The 23,339-nt window shown below is 45.6% G+C and overlaps 2 protein-coding genes across 3 annotated transcripts in view; both read right to left on the bottom strand.

Annotated features, from left to right (window-relative positions):
* Positions 1-21,171, bottom strand: part of LOC111070463 (FH2 domain-containing protein 1) — a 28,496-nt gene extending 7,325 nt beyond the window's left edge. The window contains exons 1-4 of one of the 2 annotated variants that reach the window (XM_022361012.2): positions 20,517-21,171; positions 4,508-4,896; positions 4,262-4,436; positions 973-1,006 (exon numbers count right to left, since the gene is read on the bottom strand). In XM_022361012.2, coding sequence (XP_022216704.2) covers positions 973-1,006; positions 4,262-4,436; positions 4,508-4,690 — 392 coding nt within the window. In that variant the 5' untranslated portion in view covers positions 4,691-4,896; positions 20,517-21,171. The remainder of the gene's footprint in view (positions 1-972; positions 1,007-4,261; positions 4,437-4,507; positions 4,897-20,516) is intronic. The other variant, XM_022361011.2, reaches the window with a different exon arrangement.
* Positions 21,172-22,306: 1,135 nt separating this feature from the next.
* Positions 22,307-22,896, bottom strand: LOC111070519 (pupal cuticle protein Edg-78E). Its single transcript, XM_022361125.2, has 2 exons — positions 22,885-22,896; positions 22,307-22,815 (listed from the first exon to the last, which is right to left on the bottom strand). The coding sequence occupies exons 1-2, from the start codon at positions 22,894-22,896 to the stop codon at positions 22,438-22,440; spliced, it is 390 nt and encodes a 129-aa protein (XP_022216817.2). The 3' UTR covers positions 22,307-22,437.
* Between the last annotated feature and the right edge of the window lie 443 nt (positions 22,897-23,339).

The following is a 23,339-nucleotide window of genomic DNA, read 5'->3' on the forward strand; positions in this document are numbered from 1 at the left end:
CCACTTGAGAATGAAAGAGTGCCCGTGCCCGTGCCACCCCTCCAAGACATATGGCAGGGGACAATCAATTAGTCGACTGCTCTGACTGACAAGCGGAGGAATCTGCAGATGTGGTCCAGGGGTAGTGGCTGTGGTAGGGGCTGGGGCTGGGGCTGCCAGAACTACTACTCGCATTTCAAATACTTAATTGAATTTGTGAGTTTTCCCCTCAGTTTTCGAGCAAAACATAACGAACGAACGAACGAACGAACAGCTAGAGCCGCAGCCAAAGCGACAAATTTGTCAACCAGAGACCCATAAATAAACCCGTTTTGCTAAGGGTGCCGGGGGTGCAGAGGCAGAGGCAGAGCAGCAGCTAACTAATTGATTTATTGTTGACTAATTAAATATTGAATTAATTGGTTGGACAGACTCGAAAGCAGCGCAAATTATTTGCATAAGACCAGCGCACAGCCGCCGATCCACCAGTGATCATCCTCGGTTCTCTCGGTTGTCTGCCAGTCTTTGCCATGGCTGATGGATGTTTGACAAGCGTCCGCAGCGGGTCTTGATCGGTCATTAATGACCCACCTCCACTGGTGTAGAGGGCTTTCGCATAGCCATGTGAAAATGGGCGAATACCTTGATCTTGTCTTGTTGATCGTCCCATGCAAATTAAAATGTGACCGCCGATTCGACAAGAAACAACACAAAAAATCATAAAAGCAAACGCCGATCGTTAAACTGTTTGTGATACGAGTACTCGTAATCGTTTCGACTGGTGCTTTCGTACAGTGTGTGCGTTGTGGGAGTGTTTCAGGGTTTCGCCCAGCTCAGACAGGGGTCTTCTTCCCATCAAATACATGGCCTGCCTGCGCACTCTCCAGCCTGAATACCAATGACGTCCCTAGCAGCTGTGGGTGTCGTGTCCCACAATGTCTTGTCTTTAGATTTGATGGTTCGTCCTCATCAACTGTGTACTTCAAGACTCACCTTAGGTTATTGAGCAGCGGTAATACTTTGAGACCTGCAATGCAAAAAAGAAGCGTGTCAATTGGGAATATACAAAATAAACAAAATTGCATGCATTAAATAAATTTTATTTTTAATAATTTTAATAATACAAAGAAATAAATGCATTAAATAAATTTTATTTTTAATAATAAAATAAAAGAAAATAATAAATAAAATAATAATAAAAAAGAGAAATGTTTGAAATTTTAATTCAGATTTGTTTAAATAAATTGTACAAGTAATTTAGCTTATGATATTTAACCTCTGTAGTTGCCCAGGCAAGGATAGAACTTTCTATTGGAAATTCGAAATTTTCGAAACTGAATTTAAGCCGTATACTTGTGCGAGTAGGTTCCTAGCACTTGTTCCTACCAAGTATACAAAAGTTAGTATGTTATATTCTTTGTTTGACGTGAATCAGGTCTTCCAATGGCAGCCAAGGCCCGCCCAATGCATCCCGAGCCACTTCCGGTCAAGCTCGTTTTTTTTTTTCGCCTTTTTGCTTTTATTTGCGCACTCACCAATCAATTTATTCATACGAATACGAATACACACACACAAAGATCTGTCTACGTAGCCGTACGAGTATGTTGTAAAATACAAATAATACTAATAACAATAAAAAATTTAATTACGAAAAACTCGTGAAAGTCGTTGTCGCTTCTGTGTCGCTATGTCCCTCAGGCCGCGCACTCTCCCTCTCCTGCTCTCTCTCTCTCCTCTTGGTGCAACCCCCTCCTTTGGGCCGCCTTATTTGGCGCCTTGACGTTCATAATTTCATTTTACGATCTTGCTGGCTGTCGTTTTATTTGTTTGAAATTGAAATCCATAAAAGGCGCACAATTAAAATGCGTGTGCGAGTGGCTGTGTGAGTAAAAGTATATTTGTCCCCCCGTTGCGGGCTTTGTTTTCGGATTCGATTCGGAAGTGGAGATCTGAACTAGACTCGGATCTGATCGAGAGCAGATCAGATCAGACCAGCCATGCCCTATGGCCAGTCGAAGGAATGGAATGGTTCTGGCACGCCCCAAAAGTCTACAATTAATTGTTTAATAACATGCCATGCCACAGCCACAGTCACAGCCACAGCACAAGAAATCAATTCTCGCAAACGATTTAAATATTTCACTCAATATTGTAAATCTGCTGATGATTTATAAATCAATTGGAAGTGAATTTTGCCCATGAATGAGTAACCGCTGAACACACAAATTTATGGCACTGGCTATGGGAAAACTTTTGCGTGCCAAAGTGGAAAATCATGGGGCATAAATCCAGCCAGATGCCAGCCAGCCGGCGGCTTTGGCCTGACAGATGACATACAGCAGAGGAGATATGATGGCTATCTGACCGGGTCGGATCGGATTGGATCCAGTCAGAGCGACAGATAGAACTCCGATAATTGGGCACTTAAGTGGCATTAGCAGGCCCCCAGAGATTCGAATTGGAAAAATGCAAATATTTGTGGGGCGTTCCTGGAAACTGAAACTGAAACACACATAAAGCACAACAATAAAACGGATGAGCAGAGAGAACAGATCGTCACAGAGTGAAGACAAAGTCAAAGTCGGGCCAACAGCCTTGAAACCGAATACATATTTTCATTGCCAAACAAAATGCGGCCGTTGCTTGTCAAATGTGTCGCTCAGGAATTCCGACACAGCCGCGGCGGAGACCCCCTTTGCAGGAATCGAACTGGGTCTCGGGTCTCGGGTGCTGGGATGTGGAGTGGTGGGGTCTGTGGCTGTGGCAGGCTGGGAGTGGAGCCGCCTCCCAAAACAGAAGTGGAATGGCGTGCGTGACTTACATTTTGTGGCTGCCGTTGAGATTTCGAATTTGTCTTACTACTCCGCTGCTTTATTATTATATTCCTGTAATGCTGAAAAAGCGCAGCTCAATTTATTTTAATTAAGAACAATAAAACGGCAGTTCCCCACACCCCGCCAACGGGCACAGTGCAGCCGTCATTCAATGCACCACCGACACCGAGAGTACCCCACGTTTTGGTGGTGCTGCGTCTGCGCAGAACAAGACAACAACGACACAGCAACACGGCGACACAGAGACAACGACAACGACAACGACTACGCACGCACAACCGCGCTCAATCAAAGTCAGGGGCGGGTTGACGACTGCCAGAGTATGGGGATGGGTGGGGATGGGTGGGGTGGGGTGTTGAGTCTCCGCGTTCGGGGACAGTTCATGAACTTTGAACGAGCAAAAGGGGCCCACAGCAAGAGCTGGGCACTGCCGCCGCACTGACAGGATGTAAATGAGTCCCTTGTTTGTCAGCAGCCGGAGAGGCAGGCGGCGGCTTGTTACATATTAAGTACATTTGTCCATTGTGCTCTCCTTTGGCTCTTATTTCTACATACAGATGAGTTGGACCGGAGACAAATCGTTGGGGTTGAACAGAACAAATCTGAAGGCACGTTCGAAACATATTAAAACTCTCTGGACTTTGGTATCTCCACAATGAAACGAGTGGCAAGCATAATTTGGGTGCAGTCCCAGCCCTATTAATAACCTACAGAAAACAATCTAAAAACTCGTCACGTTTCCCGATTTATCTGCTGTTTAATATTTACTTTTCCATGCTTAAATTTTTATTACATATATTCGAGAAAAATAGGGAAAAACTAGTAGCAAAGCGAGAGCAAGAGAAACATATTCCTAATCATAATAATAAACTTTGAATTTCAATTAAATTTCGTTCGATGATCAACCCAAGGGAAATGGAAATAAAACAGGTATAGGGGTAGATATAAATATATATATACTCCTGTACATAAATCTACCATATATGAACCCAAACAATGCCCGTTTTTCCAACATCTAATTCAAACGAATTCGCAGTGTAATTATTGGCTTAAAGACGCGCCTCTGAATCGACGGCACGTGCTAAGGTTACGCGAATCGCCATTGCGTCAAGAGACAAAGGCGATTTGGCATTTGTGACTTTGTGTCGAAGCCAGCGACTCTCCATCATTATCCACCAAAGAGTCTAACCTCAGTCGACAGCTTGCCCCGAGGGTCGCTGGTGTGGCTGGCTGGGACTTTGTGGGACTCTGTGGCTTGTGTCACATGCACACGGCACCGGCACATACGGTCAAGGCCACTGGATCACATTAATCAATTCAATTCAATGAAATCGAAGTCGAAGTCGAAACAGCTTTTGCGGTTGGTCTAATGGATGGACATCTTCATCGTTTTGGTGGTTTTTATAAGCCTGTTCTGTGTTTGTGGGTTGAGTGGGGATCGATCTTACCTATAAATTCGTTGCGGATGCGTATGCGATCCTGCAGGGTGGCGGCGGAGATGATGACACAGTTGATGAAGGCCAGCAGGGCGGCCTGGTAGTCAAGCGGTGGCGATGAGGAGGCACTCGCCAGCTCCAGCTCGTTGATGACGATCTTGAAGCGATATCGTTGCTTCTTGAGATTCTGCACGGAAAGAAAGTTGGCATAAAATTCACTGGGATACTTTGGGGGATTTGTTTTTGGGGAGCGCTTACCTTGTAAAATTCTAGGGTTTCGATGGCACGCGCATAGCCCTCGGCGCTGTAGGCGCACAGCGCGGAGAGCAGCTCAAAGACTTGCTTCTTGACCGTTGCATTCTGCGTGTCCAGGGCAGCGCCCAGCTTGGCAATGTAGTCACGATTCTCGACAATGTAGTCCAGGCCGATGCGTGAGTCCATGTTGTCGATGTTTGGTTCTTTCGGGGCACAGACACTGCTCTACTCTTGACTGATCACGTCCCGCTCGGACGTTATTCAATGACAATCGAATCGAATCGGTTCGAGACGATCGATGGGGCGGCGGCTAGTTCCAAAGGGTTCGTTCTGTTCTTGCATGGAATATCTAAGCAGTTCACGTCATGCCGAACGCTCCTCGTGCCCTGAATCTGTAAGAGGAAAGCCGGGGGAAAATAGAGTTCGAGTTCGAGTTTGAGTTGATGAAAACCCAGTTTTGATTGCAATCCAAGCCCTTCAATTGTCGCTCTGGGCATGCCCCCGTTTTATGTGTCACCGCCCCAAAATTTAATTAATTTACGACCGGCTCCCTTAGCCCCCTTAGGGCCACAAATGTCATAAATTGATTTGGCTTAGGCAACGGGCCGGAGGGCGTCACTGATTTCATAGTTATTTGGATTTTCGGTATTCCGTTTATTTCGTTTGTTTGTTTTTTATTTGCCAATGAGACGGTCAACGGACTAGATGGAGGCACGATCAAAGGCAACCTTTGAGGCCGGGGGGTTCCGCCTTCTAGATCGGCATCGGCATCTCAATTACCAGCAAATGATCTCGTTAATTTGCTTACACTCAAAACACTCAATACATTCGATTAGTCGCCGTCTAAATCGCCGACAAAGTAACACTGTCATTTAGGTTCTCGCATATTAAAATAAATAAGTTTTCATTAAAATTAAAATACAACAAAAAGGCCGATAAAATGCTTAACATTTTTCGTTAAGAGCGCCGATCTGAAGTGGCACTTTGCGATATTTGAAATTATAATTTGTGTGTGCGCTAAATGCTCATGTTATTGCCATTGTTGCTGTTGTCATGTGGCTATATGGCATTTGTTGTCGCTGATTTGTAAGAGGCAGAGCATAGAGCGTATGAGTGGGGCAGGGATTTGGGTTGGGGATTGGCATTTGACGTTTCGATGCGGCGCTAATGAAATCACATAAAACGACAACGAATTAATGGAGAGACATCCAGACATCAGAAAGTGACATCCCTGCGATATGCCTTATTGGCAGTCGTCTGTTCGCATGATATTTCCGATAATTCCGCGCATAGTGCGCGGAGTGGTGCTCAGATGGCGGATGCCATGCCGGGACAGAAACAAGTTCTCAATCAAAACACAGACCCATTTGCAATTCTGTGTCATGTTCTTTGGCTCGCTTTCATATTCGGATTTCAGATTCGAATGGGAAGGTTAATCTACACTGTGAGACCTAAACAGTGATGAGAACCAAACCAATTGGCATTCGAATTTTATATTTTTTATCTTGCTGATGAGATAACTTTTGAGCATTCAAATGAAGTGTAGCTGAAAATGATATGGAACCTTTTGCACCTTCTACGCCTTGACCATTGACCATTCCAGCACAACCTTGTGGGGCAGTGTACACAATCCAAACGTGCGCCGAATCCGCTCTAGACAATTTAGCACAACACCCGCGCAACTGGCGAACCAGCGACGGCGCTCTCCATGCGAGTATGAGCGACATTCGATAGTGATAGGACGATAAATTAAATGCTTATCGGCAAACTGGTTCCATTAGGCGGGCCCGGACATTTCATCTGGCTGGACATCGCATTATTGCGGCTATTTATTGTCGATATTGGTAGGAAAAAAAAAGCAGCAGCAGCAGCAGTGCGAGTAAGATCGGCACAAATTGAGACGTAAAGGCCGAAGTGGGATAGATATGGGCCTGGTGTGGGAATGGATCCCACCGAAATGCTAATGAACTCTCGGGGGAGAACAGACCTGCTGTGGAATCGAATTAGAATGGGTTTGGAGAGCCCGGCTCTCACTGGAACTCATTTATTTTGGAGTGGAGCTCAGACAAAAGCGGGGCGTTGACAGGCGCAAATGGTTTTTCATATTGGAGAACCCCCCCCCCACCCCTTTGTTCGGAAAGTGGCCCCTGGAGCCGACAGGTGGTGGATTGGCGACTCGTTGTCGTTGTCGTTGCCGTCTATAAAATGTCACAGCCACAGCCACATGCCACACACACAAATTGCTCGACGCCGCGCCGTTATTGTGGAAACACACACAGAGATATTCGTCGTCATCGCCTCCCCGCTCGGAGCCATGTTAAAGTGCAAGTAATAATTCACAAATTTCAAAACTTTTCAATGTTTGTCTCACCCTCAGCCTCAGCCTCAACATTTCCCTCTGCTGTTGCCACTCCCCCTCCCAATGAGGGCTGTTCGAGCGTTGTTGTAGTTTTCAATGTCTCCGCGACATTATAATAATGTTGTATAAATTATGTTTTGGTCTTTCAACAACAGCCCACGGGGCGTATGCCTAATGCCTAATGCCTAAACGTGATTAAATGTTGTGCAAAGTGCATATATTTCTGGGCTAGGCCAGGCCCAAACAGGTGAATGCAGCTAGGTAGGACCCTCCGAGAGAGACCCGAGAGACTTGAACAAACATCTCGAGATCTGTAAATCAACAGTGGTGAGGATGCTTGAGAAGATTTACAAATGTAAGACGTTAAATATCAGCTACGGTAGCAGAGCAGAGCAGAGCAGCGCAGCGCTGACATAATCTGTGGCAATAGGCGCAAGGTCGTTACACCTGTAACAAATTGCAACAAATGAAGCTGCAGCGCCGAAAAAAAGAGGGGGGACCTTGTTGGCTTCTCTATCAACGATTTGTGCGGGTGTGTCCACAGCTTTAATCTGTGGCTGTGACTGCACAATTTTCATACATTTTTATTCAGTTTTGATGGCTGCAGGCAGCCATTGAATTTGAATTTGCATTCAGATGTGTAGACAAAAAAACAAATATGAAGTGGGAAAATATAAAATAAATTAAACAAAGAGCCATTGAGTTAAGTGTTTGGCACTCAATAATAAATGCCACTGATAAAAGTGAGATTACTTGGTGGGTTGCATGGAAGGGGAATCTTGGATCGGCTCGGCTCGGCTCGGCCCTATCTATCATTAGGGGCATTATGAGGGCCACTCACTCGCAGCCTAATCCAATCATTTATCCGCTTGATCTTGATCTCTTCATTCTTGTTTAATCTACAATATGTTTGAGCAACTTCATTTTCATTTATATTTCCCTTTCGCTGTTGATTTGTTTATAAGCCGCCTCTTATCAACAACAGCCACAAACTGTGTGAATCGTCGTCTGGGAGGCATGAGAACCATGCGGCACAGAGAGTCGCTTTGTTGCAGTTCTCAGCTTTTGGGGGCAGCCTGTCCGTTGGCGGTTGCTAGTTGGGGGGGAGCAGAGCAGAGCATGGAAGACAGAACGAGTCATAACACTTGACAACAGACGACGACGACGACGACGACGCCAGCAACATCCACAGAAACAACATCGACAACGTCAACGTCTCCGACTCCGACTTGCAATCAAAACACGATCTTGTAGCTTGGCTGGAGCTTGGCGCTAGCTGCTCTCTCAGCATTGACCTTATGACTTCTAAAATCGGTAAAAACATCTTTACAGCTCCATGTGGCACTGTCGTTCGCTTGCTGTTCGTTTTGATATGTTTCCAATACGAATATAAGCTAAAAATACAAAACTCAAGCTGAGATGTCGCGTACTTGAAACTGGGATACATTTTATAGCCTTTACATCTGTGTTTTATGTTCGATTCCACTCGATTCGATTCGATTCGTCTCGACACACTCATTCACAAGTAGAAGCAGACGTCGCCGTCCAAGTTTACTTGGCAATGCAATAATTTTAAGGATACTTCAATGCACATTTTCGGTTACATGTCAAGTTTAAGTGCCGTACCCGAAGGTCGCGCGACTCCAACTGCAAACTGCAGGCCGTACAAATTGAGCAATTAGGGCGTGGCAGAGAGTACGCCTCATTTGCACTTACTTGACTTAATTCGTCAATTAGCCAGCCAGAAAGCCAGCCTGGCTTTTGCTCTGTTGGGCACCAGCTGGCTGGCTGGCTGGCTGGACAATCTCATCATCATCGCCAGCATGGCCTTTCGTGGGCGTCTACTCGTATAACAGCCAAATTCAAGAGCACCAACCAACCAACAAAGCAAATACGCTTAACGATGTATTTCTGTGTGTATATAAAAGAACGTTTGACTACAAAAATAAATAAAATGCAGCCCACGGGGACCCACGGAAAACAAACAAAAAATACATATATATATAATAATGCGTAGGTTTTGCATTTCGATGATGACCACAGTGGCCGCCGTTCCATGGCAAAACCACACAAAAAGCACACCAAGCCGGTCTTCAAACTAGATTCTTGATTGGTGGTTAGAGCGCACCATCAGATGAGTAGCAGATGAGATAAGGGGTGGAGAACTTTGTTAGAAATTCCCTAATCCCATAACGGAAGTTCACTTGGAATACAGTGAGTATTGGATGTACGAAACAGGTGCATGTAAAGATTTACAAGCTGGGATTTAATTTAATTCACATTCCCACATAGCCGATGTCCACTGTAGTTAAATGCTGCAACTATGAATTTCCACAGTGGGGTTAAAAATACTTGCTCCATAAATAGAAACTTTGTGTGTCTATCAGAATACTAGCAGATGGGCTCCGCTTGAACGGAATGGGGATTATCCGTGACTCCGGCTTTATTGGATCTCATTGGGAGCGCCGCGTGGCGCTAGTTGACATTTGACAGGCAACGCGGGCAGTGTCAACGCTTTTGGGGCATGGAATGAACCCGGAGCTAGAGGGGGAACTCCCCCATTTGTGTGTGTTATGCCATTGATGAGAATTTATGAATGGTCACAGAGGCGTTTGTGCGGGTTAAATGGACTCAACTGGCAATGACAGTCGCTGTGCACTTGGAACCTTATGAAAAACCCATCAAAATGTGTCAAAAGCCGCTTCATTGGAAAATTTTCTATTGTTTTAGGGCTTCGTTTTGCGCAAGCGCAAGCGCCGCCGCCGCCGCCCGAAGTGTGAAACTCGGAACAGGTTGAATAGGTTTTGTATCTGGAAACTGGGCCCTGGGCCCTGGGCGTTGGTAAGCCTATAAAATATGAGGCGCTAATGGGCGATTTTCACGCTTATTTACACAATGGAAAAGCGAAAGTTTTATTTTGTTCTTTATTGGCTGTGGCATGTCGCAGGGATTCGGCCATGGATTGTTGCATGCAACTGGTGCGACTGCCCTAGAGCTGTCTGTTCACATGCAGCTGGTGCTGTGTTCCAGGTGCTCGAAATTCTGGTAAAGTGCATAAATATGTTCAGGCTCTTGCATTTATGACAGCCCGAACATGCGACAAGCTTGGCTTGGCCGAATTTACAGGTGGCATATATCCCCCATAAGCCACACACACAGACACTCACACACACCGAACAGTGGTCAATGGCCACTTGAGTGCGCCGAAATTGTTGGCATGCCATACCGAAGCGAGCCAAAGAGCCGACACAGTCGACACACACTCAGGGCCGACAATCGACAAACGGGCCGCACAATGTGCGCTAATTATGCTGAGATCGGTTTTGGCCAAAAGGTTCAATGCACCACCGCCAAACAACAGCACTTCACACTCCATCCCCTCCGCAACGCACCGCACCAGAGTCCGACGCCGACTGCAGCATTTCAAATCCCTTGTTGACCTTAACTTTGAATTGTCAAAATACAAAAGTTCAAATCGACACAAAACCCCAGACAATGGCCATAAAGCACACAAAAGAAGTGCGGCGGCGGCAGCGGCAGCGGCCACGACAGCAACGACAGCTTTTGTATTGTGGCTCGGAAACCTACATAGCTATGTAGAAGTGAATCATTTGAAAAGAGTTTGGCCATGCTGCACAGATGCCGCCGCTCAGCTATGCTCTGTGCTCTATGCTGATCTGCTCTGCTCTGCTCTGCTCTGAAGCTGCCACCGCGTTGACATTGACTTGTGGTTTCAGTTGCCGCATTTCAAGTTTTCTGCTTTTCATTTTGGATTTCTGTGTGTGGGCTCCTGCATGGAGCATGGAGCTTGGAGCGAGAATTGTTTTCCTCAGTTCATTCAGCAAAAGAAGTTGAGTCTTGCCGCAGTCTTGCCCACCCCCCACACACTCTGTGTCCACGATTATAACGATTAGTCAGCTTCTTGGCTTTTTGGGGAGCAGCTTTTTTGGTGGGTGCGATGTGCGATTCTTGCCACAAGCTTGGCGTTTTGTTCACTGAGAGATATTTGCTTGTCCTTCGCAAACATTTGCTTGGGCTCTGTTTGTGGTCTGCGGCATCTGAGCTCGCACTTCCGCATGTACATCATACATGCTTATCGATGTATCTGGCGACTATATTTAGCTTGTGGGATTTGGCGGAGAGCTTATCGTGTGTGTGTTTGAGAATCGGTTTGTCATTGGGTCGATCTCGGATTCGCCTACGAAAGCCTCAGCTGAGTCACCGAGGGAGTTCGACTCGACGACTATATCGTCGTCACAGTCACAGTCACAGTCGACTCTATAACTACAATATATATACTTACGGGCATATACTAGCCCAACTTGGTAACTAACTAGGCAACCAGTTGCCATTTATGTAAGTTCAACATTTGCAGATCGCGCGCCGCACTTTGCCAGCAGCTGCCGCTGCTGCACTTGTTTCTCGTTAGAACAACAAAGCCAAACAAAGCCCATAAAAAAAAGGCATAAATTAAGTGCTGCCCTGGGGGAAAAAAGGTATCCAGTGACAAGCGTGAAAAGCGCTTGTCTGAAAGGCAGACGGACTCAGACGGAGATTAGAGGCCAGTCCCAGGCATTAGCCGAGATCTCCCCCTCTCTCTGGCATCAGCAACAGCATTAACATTAACATTACTTTTACCTTTCAGCAGAGACGCTGCGCTTGCGCAATCCAACACAACAAACAAAATCCCCAGCAGCGCCAACTCGAACTTGAACTACATTGCACTCGAAATCCAAATAAATACATGCCCGTACCCGTACCCTTACCCTACCCGTACTTATACTCGTAATAATAAAAAATATATAAAACCAGCGCAGCACCGCGCAGATTGCTCCCATTTCTTGTGTGGCACAGGCACAGGCCACACCACGTGACTGGCGAATTAGTTGGTCAATGTTGGTTTTTTGGGAGCACACACCGAGACAGATTGAGTTGTGGCCAAAGACCAAGAGGTAGGGAGAGCAGCAGCAGCGGCAGCAGCAGAGCTCCAGGCAGGCGCATCGCCCACAGTGCCGCTCGTTTGGCTTTGTTGTTGTCCAGCGAGTGGCAGAAGCAGATGCAGGCACATCCAATGTGGCATTCAACATGCGAGTTTATTTCATTTGCTTTAGAGACTTTTTTTTGTATTCGAGATCTTGCCTATACCTGCCTTTGAGTATCTATTCCTTTTGGCATGCCAATTAATTGGCATATTCTGTGAGTGCATCAGTGATTCGACTTGATGGATTACGATTTAGACATCAGTGTTGCCTCGTGAACTTGTAACCAAGTTGCAACCTGATGCCTTTCAGCATTACCTCCACTTTTAGCATTGTCTTCTTGGCGTTTTGCTCGCTTTGGGCTATTTATAAATAGTAAATGTTTTATCCGGCTGGCTATTGTCTTACAATTAAGATTTCATTGTGAGATTCGTGGCATGGGCCACACGGCGTATGCGCAACTCAATTTGCCGCTGGCTTTGCCTCTGCCTCTGCCGCTGCCACTTGCAACGCGCTCCACACAGACATGCAATAATTTGTTTAATTAGCCGTAAATGACGCTGACAGCGCAGTCGGCGCTGGCTCTAATGGAGCGTGGCTGATTTTAATGGCTTGTCGGGTTGCTTTAACCTTAGCGCGCATTGTGGTTGTGGCAAGTGATTCGCAGTCGCGTCGCCCTCGACTCCCACCACTCTCTCTCTCTCTCTCTCTCTTTCTCACTGTATCTGTGTATGTGTGGCTGCCACACCCATCGATCGGTGGTGAGCAATGCTAATGCCATATTCTTGCAGGTTGCCACCAAAATGCCATAATACTTGGCGCGCATAAGGCAAGGCGGTGCAAGGCAAGGTAGCGACCTGCCAAGTGAGCCACCGATTCAGTAATTCCACGGACACTCAAATTTGATTGCCGCTCCATCGTTCGATCGGTCGGTCGATCGGACGATCGATCTCTGGATGCCTGTGCCATTCACGACGACAGCAACAGCAACAGCAACAGCCAACATCAACGCTGACGATAATTCAATTAATTGCGAAAATGTCCTAGAGACAAATTCATATTCATGCCACAGACAAAAGGCAATTGCAACAAAGTACGACTGCAGCGGACTGCGGACTATGGACTGTGCTGTGTGTTGTGTGCACTGTGGATGATCGGTGTGGAGTCGTGTCTGCGATCGTGTAGCTTTTCATTAAATTTCATTAAATTCTTTTATGCGATAGCAATAGCAACATCAGCCACAACATTAGGCATTAGACATTGCAACATTTTGTGCGATCGACAGAGAGCGGTGAGAGGAAATCGACAAACGACTGGCCCATCGGCAGAGCGATCGTCGCTGTCGCTCCGTGCTCCATGAATTTTATGACTTTGATTTATTTGTGCAAATTATTTTTAAGCTGTTACATGACTAGCAGGGATCTTTGGCTCTCGAGGAAGTGTTTGCATGTCTCTGGGAGAGAGACGAGACGAGACAAGCGACGATCGACGCTCGACGATCACCGATCAGCGATCAGCAATTTGGCCATTTCTCATCGCCCATCGCTCAGTGCTCGTCCAAGTTATTAGCTGTCTGCAATTGTCAGCATTCGCTTGACGTCTGACGACTGCGCTCCCAATTCCCTGGCATCCCCCCCACCAAACACTCTGCTCCAATCCAATCCGATCCGATCCGATCCCATGGCGCATTTCCAATTACATAAGCGAGAGAGATCTCTCTCTCTTTCTCTCTCTGTTGCCCCATACATCGGTGTGTCTGTCTGTCTGTCTGGAGGATCAGCCGTGCATAATTTCAATTTGACAAAGCACATACGATCGATGGCTCTGCTGATAGGCGCCGTTAAACTGAGTTGCCCTCGGGCTAGGGCCTGGGTCTGGGTCTTTCCCCCCCACACTCTACCAAGACCATAGAGTCAGAGTCAGAGCGAGATGCCAGAGCCATTGCACGCCCATTCAGCGTGTTTAATTACTTTTGGGGAGACTATAGGCAATCGATATGGTTATGGGTATGGGAACTTCGAGCTGGGATTGAGATTGGGCACGGAAATCCGCGTACGTGCCGGGCATTGCAACTGGACAAGCGTCACCCGCCTATAAATGGGCATGGTGACCTATAAATTCCTGGCTGCAGCTGAGACTCTATTATTACAATAACTTTGGAGAGTAGGATCTATCGTAAGCAGTTAGCAGAGACTATATCCACTGCTCTTGTTCTCATCTTGGAGAGGATTCGCGTGGCGATGATTCGCCGGCCTTCCTTCTCTTCCAACGAATTGCTTAATGAAAACAAATGAATTTACGAGTCGTTCTGTCTGTGAGCCCCCCGCCCCAAAAAGAGTTATACCAGGCACGCACGATCACCTCTCGCAACGGAACGGAACGGAAGGGAACAGAACGGAATGGCATTGGCTTTGCCATTCTGCCTTGTCTGCCGCCCGGCGATTTATGGCCGAGCAGCGACAGAAACACAGTTTACGCACTTAGCCGAGGCGAGAGAGCCTTATTAGCAATGGGGTATGCGAGTATATTATTTGAGTTATTGCCTCAAGTTGTTGTAATTCGATCAGGGCAGCCGCATAAATTATTGTAATTCCCGTTACAGGGGAGGCGGGGGGTCTATGGTTCAGGGTCTAAGGTCCGCCCCCCATTTGGCGACATTCGCTGTGATCGATTGATTGGTAATTGGGGTTCGGCGGCTTTTTGATGGGCCCAACGAAATCTGTCAGTGTTTTGGCTTCACTGTTTGGTGGCCAAAGTTCAAATGGGGCTCTCTGGGACAGCTGTACCTTGGACCCATGGGCTGTTTATGTTTACCTTTGCCGCCAAGCGACGCACGCGAAATTCGCTCAGTGTACGAGGGAAAAGAACAGCCAAAGCCAAAGCCGCAGCCAGACGCAAAGATACACAGCTACTCGTACTCCAGCCGCACACGCAGCTGCGGAAACGAAAACAATGTAGGTGAAACAAGTTCCCGCAAATGCCAAACTTAAGAGCTCGGAAATCCACTCCGCTTGCCTGCTTGCCAATACACACGTACATAGATGCAAATCAATAACAGATTTTGGGCCTTAATAGAATTTCGAGGTGGCCCCAGAAACCGCAACGGCAACGGCAACCGCAAATCAGACAAACAAACCCAAAGGCGCCGTCGCAAACACTTTGCTCGTAAAGCACCACAAATCGATCGGGTGCCGTCCCGTCCCCAGGGCAGCACTTGACGCTCCCCCGCACTCTCGAGATTCAGAGAGAGGAAGAGTGAGATTTAGACTGTAAACAAGCAGCTCTAACTTATGCCGCCGATTAGCCGAGAATTTCCGTTTTTAATCCGCTGTTGCTCATAAATTAACGAAAATTTAATAAATGCAGGGGGTAGTCGAGTTAGCTGCGATCTTCCAAGAATCTCAAAGCGATCGCTCCAATGACCTTGAGAGTCTCTCATTCTCAGATATGCCACAGTCGACTCCTTCTGCAGCGAAATGAAAATGAATATCAAATATCCACGAGTGTGTGTGCACAATAAAACTTCAGAAGCAGCCATTAGAATTGATCAAAATTAGCCATTCCAGACACAGCATAAGAGGGTGTAGTAGACCCTCGCTAATTGGTAATTCCATAGATGGCCCATGGGAGGGGGGCTTGTTATGTAACTTGTGGAGCAAACAGTACGAATAATAGACGATAATTGATGTTTAAATACGAGTTGATATGTGTGATTCGCGACTATCTATCAGAGAAACACTTCCCCAAACCATAATCCCAGATGCCGATGCAGTCGATGACTCCACTCAGGGGACCGTTGCAAAACTCCATGAGGAGCTGCCTAATGATAATGCTCAGAGTTCTCTGTCGATTAATGTGATTTGTTTGCTTATGCGGGAGGGTAATAACATTTAATAATAATAATTTCTGCCTCTCCCCGCTCGATTGCTGATTGCTGATTGCTGTTTGCTGTTTGCTCAACCTTCGGTGTTCGCTCGCTTGACACTTTATTGACGCATTATTTGTCTTTTATTTTATGAATCTGCGCTGTCTTGGGGCCACGAAGAATGCAAATATCCGAATGCGAGATCGGCTTTGGTTATGGATAAATTATGCAAAAAAGGCGACGAGGCAGGCAAATTAGGCGGGCGTATAATAATCGTATATGAAAAATTTCACCTGTCGCCAAGCCGGGCCAAGGTAATCGACTCCGTTTCTTCGCCGAATATGGCTTAAGATGCCCTAGAAATTGGCAAACCTGGCTTGGCTAATGGATGGATAGCTAGAAAGTTGGGCTGCTCCCAAGACCCCAAAACACAATGTGGAGGGGGGGCGGAAGTGCAAAACTGTTTGCTCGCCCCATAATCCATATCTGTTCTGTGAATTCTTCGGTTGTCTTGTCGGCTCTCCACAAAGAAAAATACAAAGTCAATAATTACACAGTTCCCAGCGATGGGCGATGCGAGCCCAATGGCAAGCGATGGCTAAGCGATTCGAAGCGTGAAAAACGCTTCCTATTATTAGTTTAATTTGTTTTGGGCGCGCAATTTAATTTATATAACAATAATCGTTTATAAATGATAAATTAATATGGGAAACAAATGGCATGGGCGGTCTGGCAGCTCGGAGCACTCATCTCTCGTCGATCGAGCTGAAGCTGAGACTCTGGCAGTGGCGGAGGCTGAAGCGCCAAGTGGTCGACAAGTTGCCAAAATTGGCAAGGCTTAAATGGACATAACAGCAACAACAACTGGGATCGCAGATGAACAGAGACAGAGCTAGAGACAGAGACAGTGACAGAGGCAGAGGCTGCTGCTGCTGCTGCTGCTTCTGGCCAACTTGGACTTTGTTAGTTATTTCCTATCCGCCTTTGTTCGGGTAATTTATGTGTGTTTGGGCGCCTTGTGTGGGTTGGCTTTTGGATGGGTCAGTATTAAGAAGAAGTCGAGTGGCGACGACTGGCGACTAGCTTTTGTATTACGCATACGAGCCATTTGCTTTGATTTCTTATTTCCTTTTGAACGGACAGGCGAGAGAACTTCCATATAGGGAAGCCCCAACTGTGGCAGGCAAATTTCGCTTTGTGGCGATTTCTTTTTGTCCAAATTTGGAAATGCCCAAATGGTTAAACGTAAATTGAGGGTCTAGAGGGTCCGGCAGGCAGGGTTCCTGCCTAACATGACTTTTCAGATTCTCATCCTCTTCAAGTACCCCCCCACCACCCGCCCCATCTACACCTTTCATTCAATTCGAACCCAACGACTGCCAGTGGCTCGCTCTGCCTGTAAGTTAGCGCGCTTGAGAAATTTAAATGAGCTGATTTATGGCTATTTGATGAGCGCATTAACCGGAGTAGCCGCCTCTGCCCTCAGCTCCCGCCTTCTCCTGTAATTTATGCTGTTTAAAAGTTATTACATATTTAAGTTTTATTTGTTCTGTTTCGTATGCTACACCAGCAGCAGCTCCAAGCTCCCAGTTTCCAGTACCCAGTTCCAGCTCCATCCGAATTCTTAGCGCAGGTTCTGCCAGCACTTTTTTCAAATATCCAACTCTTTCGTTGTAGTTGTTGATGATGTTGTACGGTGTACTTTATTATTAATTTTAAACGTGGGCCCACAATAGCAACAATACGTACGCCCACACAGCATTTGTCAAGTTGCTGCTTGGATTCTTTTCTTGGTCGTTTTTCGTTTGATACCCCTTATAGTAGAGGGTCTTTTGAATTTTAGCACATGTTTGCAATGCACTACAATATATAGAGTATATACATATATTATACATTTCTTTATCAGTTAAGCAAGTGAAGATCGGATCACGGATGATTCTTTGGCTCTTCCATAAACTGTAGTTTTAGTATGTCTTTTTTAGTAGCTTCACAATCGATACTTGATCGATCTTCCAGGGTATCGAAAGCTTCGACCCACGTGCATAGCCTTCCTTTCTTGATTTGTGTGTTGTTCTGGCTGCTTGCTGGCCGCATTTGTTATTACTCTTTGCGGTTTTGTTAGTTTCTTTTTTTTGCGGCTGCAGGTTTGTGTTTTTTTTTCTTCGCGATTAATTCTTGCAATTTGAACATTTCAGCACGTCGACGTCGGCGCCTGCTTCTAATTGCAAGCGAAAAATTACTCATACGCCGCGTTGCGCTCGCATAATTATCGCCTATTTCCACATCAAATCATTTGTGGCTGCGTGGGTGTGTTGGTTGGCTCAAAGAACTGAATATGAAATCAAAAATAATGAAAATAAAACGATGCGGTTGCCAACTGACGGTTGCGGCTGCGGCTGCGGCTGCGCATCCTCCCGTCAGCTGCTGAATAGTAATTATTATTCTCATACACACACACACACACACGTAATATATCGTATGGAGATACGTTTTGCCATTTATTTATTGTTTAACAAATATCTTGGCTCTCGACTCCACCCTCCCTTTGGGCTCCCTGCAATGAATTGCCTTTATGCGCTCATTTGCATATTAAATAAGCGGCTGCTGCTGCCTCAGGTTGAGCCACTGCATCGGTGTTGGCTGCACTTGGTTGTTGCTCGGTTGTTGGTTTCCACGCGGCAGCAACAGCAACAGCAGCAGCAGCTGTTCCGCCAATGAAAAGAACGCTGTCTGTCGTTCCAAGCCGTAGGTTGTTCCAGCGTATTACGCGAGGGAGCCGCAATCTTTATTAGTATTCTCAATTTGGCTTGTTGACGTAAAATAATTGAATAAGGCAGCATTGCATAAGGTGGAAGTGGGGCCGGCCCTACGGATGGCAGCCACATTAAACATTTAACAAACGTAGGAATTAGATCACATGCTTGTTGGGCAATTGTATTCCTTAAATCTAACATATTTCTCTGAGCGAAGTTCGAGCAAGTATTGTTATAGGTAAATTAATAATGATTATAAAATCACTCAAATAACAGGTCAGTATTAAAGTAATATCTACTATGAGTCCAAATACGACTGAACGCTATAAAGGAAACAAAACAAAAGAAACCCTTCTGGGTTTTAACAGTTTACTCATGAGTGCATTCGATTGAAGATGTTGCGGAATATATGCCAGATGCTCTGTTCCGATGGAGTGTGCGGCTCAATTAGTCAAGCTCCCCCCGATTAGTCAGAATGAGTTTTCAGCTAACGCTGACGCGGCGCAGCTCTTTTGTGATCTGTGTGTTGGGTGGCCCTGCGCACTCAGCCCATGATTGGGCCGAACGCCTTATAGGGCGTGCCAGCTTAGATAACAATTAGAAAATAAATTTATTTGGACGCATGCAAATTTCAATATTTATGGAAAGACACAAAGGAAAGGCATCGCCAGCGAAGCGTCGCGCTGGGTGACTATTTCTCCGCGTTTTTGGTGAAACAAGTAGTTGTATTTCCTTTTACAATGCTCAGGTATTGACAAGCAGAGAGTTACACTTATCTCCCTCCATCGCCATCCATGAGTGGTGTGGTGCATAGATACATGTGTGAGTGTGTGTGTGACATTAAACCACACACAAACAAGTCCGCCATATTTGGCAATTGACTTTGCAGCCAGCCAACAGTGCTAGCGAGATGTATATCTACGCGTACGTACTGCGAGATCTATGCGAATGTGTGCGCTTGCTTTTTTTATTTCTTCTTTTAACTGTTTGCGCTGCCCACATGCGATGGCCTGTGCTTGATAAATAATTTTAGTTTTATAAACACAAATTGACACTTCAAATTGTTTGCCAAAAACCCAACAAAAAAAAAAAAAATAGCAGCAGAAACGTCAGAATAAAAAGAAAAACAAAATCAATTTGAATTAAGCCGCTCCGCTTTGAAGAGTTGGCGGAGATTTCTCTCGCCCCGAAGCGGTGGGGTGGGCTGGGCACCCTGGATTGGGGCATATCATGAGCATAAACACTTCTCGGAATCGGCAAGGCAGGTAGCAGGTAGCCGCCCCACTTGTTCTTGGTTTCGGCAACTCGGTCTCGGTCTCGGCTCGAATAAAAAATGCGAATCGAATTTGTATCGGCAAAGATCTGAAATATGTATGTATGTAGCTTCTAATTCCCCCGCGGGTGTGAGGCGTGCCTTGGATCGATATGATACCCGACTGCAAACGGCTAACTTGAACACATTTATGATTTGAAGATCACAGGCACTCACAGATAAACCATGGACCTTGCTGGGGCGACTCCAAATGTTTGCGATAATTAATTGTGTTTTGTTTATTTGTCTTGCGATTACTTCGGATGTTCACAATTCGCTAGCTTAGATAGGGAGAACTATTATAACTAAAAGATCTTTCAAGAATTAAAGCAGCATGATAATACCTATTTTCAGGTAGTGTAATTTAGTTCGATTTACAGAACATTTCACGTGAAGCTATCAACGTCTTAATTTAAAACAATCATTTTCGATGACCTGCTTGGACTATAATTGAACACCCACAGACGTCATGGGTAGGGCGCTACGGTCTTATCATACCTATTGTAGTGCGTAATTGATCTAGTTTTGTTTCGATCGCTTTTCCCCACATGTTAAGCCCAGTGCCTCTAAAGCTGATAAATATTGTCTCAGCTGTTCGAGGCTGATCGCCGTTAATAGGAAAACAAAAGTGCTTAATAGGTCGCGGGACGGACGGTGGTCAGTGGACAGCGGACAGTGGACAGCGGACACCTGATAACAACTCCGGGCACAAGATATCGTTGAACAAGGGGAAAGAAAACTTACCATGGGAAATGAAGTTGATTGGGAAACCTGCTGCGCTGCCAACCACCTGTTCTGGATGTCGCGCTGATCCAATTTGTGAATGAAAAATGGTTTTCGGTTATCGCCTCTATCTGGCACTTTGTTTCGCTTTTGTCAGAGTTATCGTTTCTGGTTGCTGCTGCTGCTGCCGCTGCTGATGCTACTGCTGCTTCTGTGTGGTTGTTGTTTAATTAGCAATACAAACACATTAGCTAATGCACACACGAGGCACCGACACGGACGCGGACCTGCATAGACATGCACATGCACATGGCGCCCACGCGGCGTGCCAATAGCAAACGCGTTTATTGAAAATGCAACCGTGCCGACGACTTCGACTACGACTGCGACTGCGCACAGAACTTGAGGCTGCGCAGCCGCCAAAATTCAGGTAATACCAAGCTACGAACGCAGCGAACAGCACCCAATGAGAGTACTGGCACAACAACAAAAACCGAGCAATGTAAGAATCGAGCAAGAACCGAATGCACCGCTGCACATGCACTTTGTGTATTGTATTATCTGCTCGTATTTCCCACTGTGCCACCGACTTAACTTAACCGAATCCCAGGCGTATAACCGTTTCGTTTGAGCGATCGAAATTAACTTAAGTAACGGCAAGCTTGAGCGCTTCAATTTCGGACTGATTCCGCAAACATGATCAGGCAATTGATTCCAGACGCATGTTAACGCAATGTTAAAGATCAGCTGTATTTTGTTTTCAATGCATTTAACAGATTCAATTTCGGTAGCAGGGCAAGTGTGTCCAGTCGCATGTTAAGTGAATATAAGAGATCATTTCTGTTTGATTTCAATTTACTTTGAATGCATTTTAAAGATAAAACATAAAGGTTTTTCAGCTTATTTTATTGTTAAATCAAAATAAAACGGCTGAAAAGAGAATTGTTATTATTACTATTATATTATTTTCAATTAAACAAATAACGGCGAGCATGCGCGTTGAATAATAATTTTAACGCGCCAAACGTTAATTTTTGAGAGCGCAGAAGAGGGTTAAAAGTGTGCTGTAACGCGCAGGAGTAATCGAAATCCGAATCATCCGTAGCCGTTTTAAATATTTAAGTATATGAATGTAAAATTAATCAAATTATTTTCCATTTTTTTCCACTTTTGTTTAAATTTATTTAAAGTAATTTAAATTTCCGACGCGAAAGCTCTTAAAACTTAATAAATCGGTAAAGTTATCCGCTAAGTAAAGAACGTGTATATGTAACATGTAAAGTACATGTAAAACTCACATTGCTAATTAAATATTTGAGTATATGAATGTGAAATTAATCAAATTATTTTCCATTTTTTTCCACTTTTGTTTAAATTTATTTAAAATAATTTTAATTTCCGACGCAAAAGCTCTTCAAACTTAGTAAATCGGTAAAGTTATCCGCTAAGTAAAGAACGTGTAAATGTAACATGTAAAGTACATGTAAAAGTCACATTGCTGCTAGCCTCTACTATCGATGGTTTTGATATAGCCACTGCACTCGATAGTTTTTTCTTCTTCTTCCTTTTTGACGACTTTTTTCTTCTTCTTCATTTTTGACGAGTTTTTTTTGGCCTGTTAGATAAGATTTCGCCTTATGTTATGATTTCGCCATATTCTATGTTAAGTTTTCGCCCTTATGTTATGTTATTAATTAATTAAATTAATTTATTTATTTATCCAATTGAATTTGTGCATTGTTTTCAAAATTAGTTGCGTTGAGTCTAGTTGAGTTTTTTGGACGAACATCTAGAACGTTTGGAACAATGATTTCAAATAATTGTTTGGAAGTTTTTGCTATCTGAAGCGATATTTATTTTCAAATGTCCTAGAACTAACTCGAATAACGTACATAACATTTCCTGGCTGGCACTCTCAGGGCCAGCCGAGAGGGAACTTCACTTAGAATCGACCCTGACCCTGACGCTGCTCCTGTTGCGGATGCGTGCGAATGTATTCGAGGGACTTCAGGATGGCAGCGGGGATTGGTGGCGGCGTGGGCAGATGGGCACCGACGGGGTGGTAGCCGTTCTCATCGGCCGTGTACGTCAGCTGGACAAGCTGGCCGTCGGGGGCGTAGTACGCTGAAGAGCCGCTGGCATAGTATCCACCCACGCCCGACTCCTGGCCGGCAATGCCGTTGGAGGTCTGGTACTGGTAGCTGTAGGTTCCGTCCTCCTTCAGGTCGCTCTTGTACTCCCGGGTCTCGGCAGCCGCGTCGTAGGCGTCTGGACGTGCCTGGACGCAGGCAAGGGCCAGGGTGGCAACGACCAGGATGAGCTGGTGGGAAAAGAGCTGGTGGTTAGGATGGCTCCCGACACTCCTCCACTATTTTGGCACTCCACTTACGAATTTGTTCATTTTGGGATGTGGTGGGATTGGATTGGACTGGCTGACTTGTTGTCACTTGGAACTCGCAACGAGAATGAATGTGACTGAGTTGGTCTGGCGGCGCATTTATAGCGTTTTGGCACGGCAAGCCAATCAATTCGGGCCTGGCCACGCACTACGTACCGCAGCGCACACCTCAAAGCTGCTCGACTCCACCGGCACGGCACTCGGCGACCTACGGCAACAACAACTTTTATAATTTTTAGCATTGAACATGAACTGCTCTCACAACCAAACCCAGTCCAAGTCCCAGTCCCCGTCCCCGTTCCCGTTCCCGTCCCAGGTCCGACTCTTCTCTTCCGTCGCTACATATTTTGTTGGTGATTGGTTTTTGGCAGAGCGCTCATAAATTTCGGTGCTTCCTTTGGTTTCAGCTGCTGTCAGCTTTTCGGGCGGTTAATCAATTCCGAGTT

The sequence above is a fragment of the Drosophila obscura genome, unplaced genomic scaffold, assembly GCF_018151105.1.
Source record: "Drosophila obscura isolate BZ-5 IFL unplaced genomic scaffold, ASM1815110v1 contig_1, whole genome shotgun sequence".
NCBI classification, from domain to species: domain Eukaryota; kingdom Metazoa; phylum Arthropoda; class Insecta; order Diptera; family Drosophilidae; genus Drosophila; species Drosophila obscura.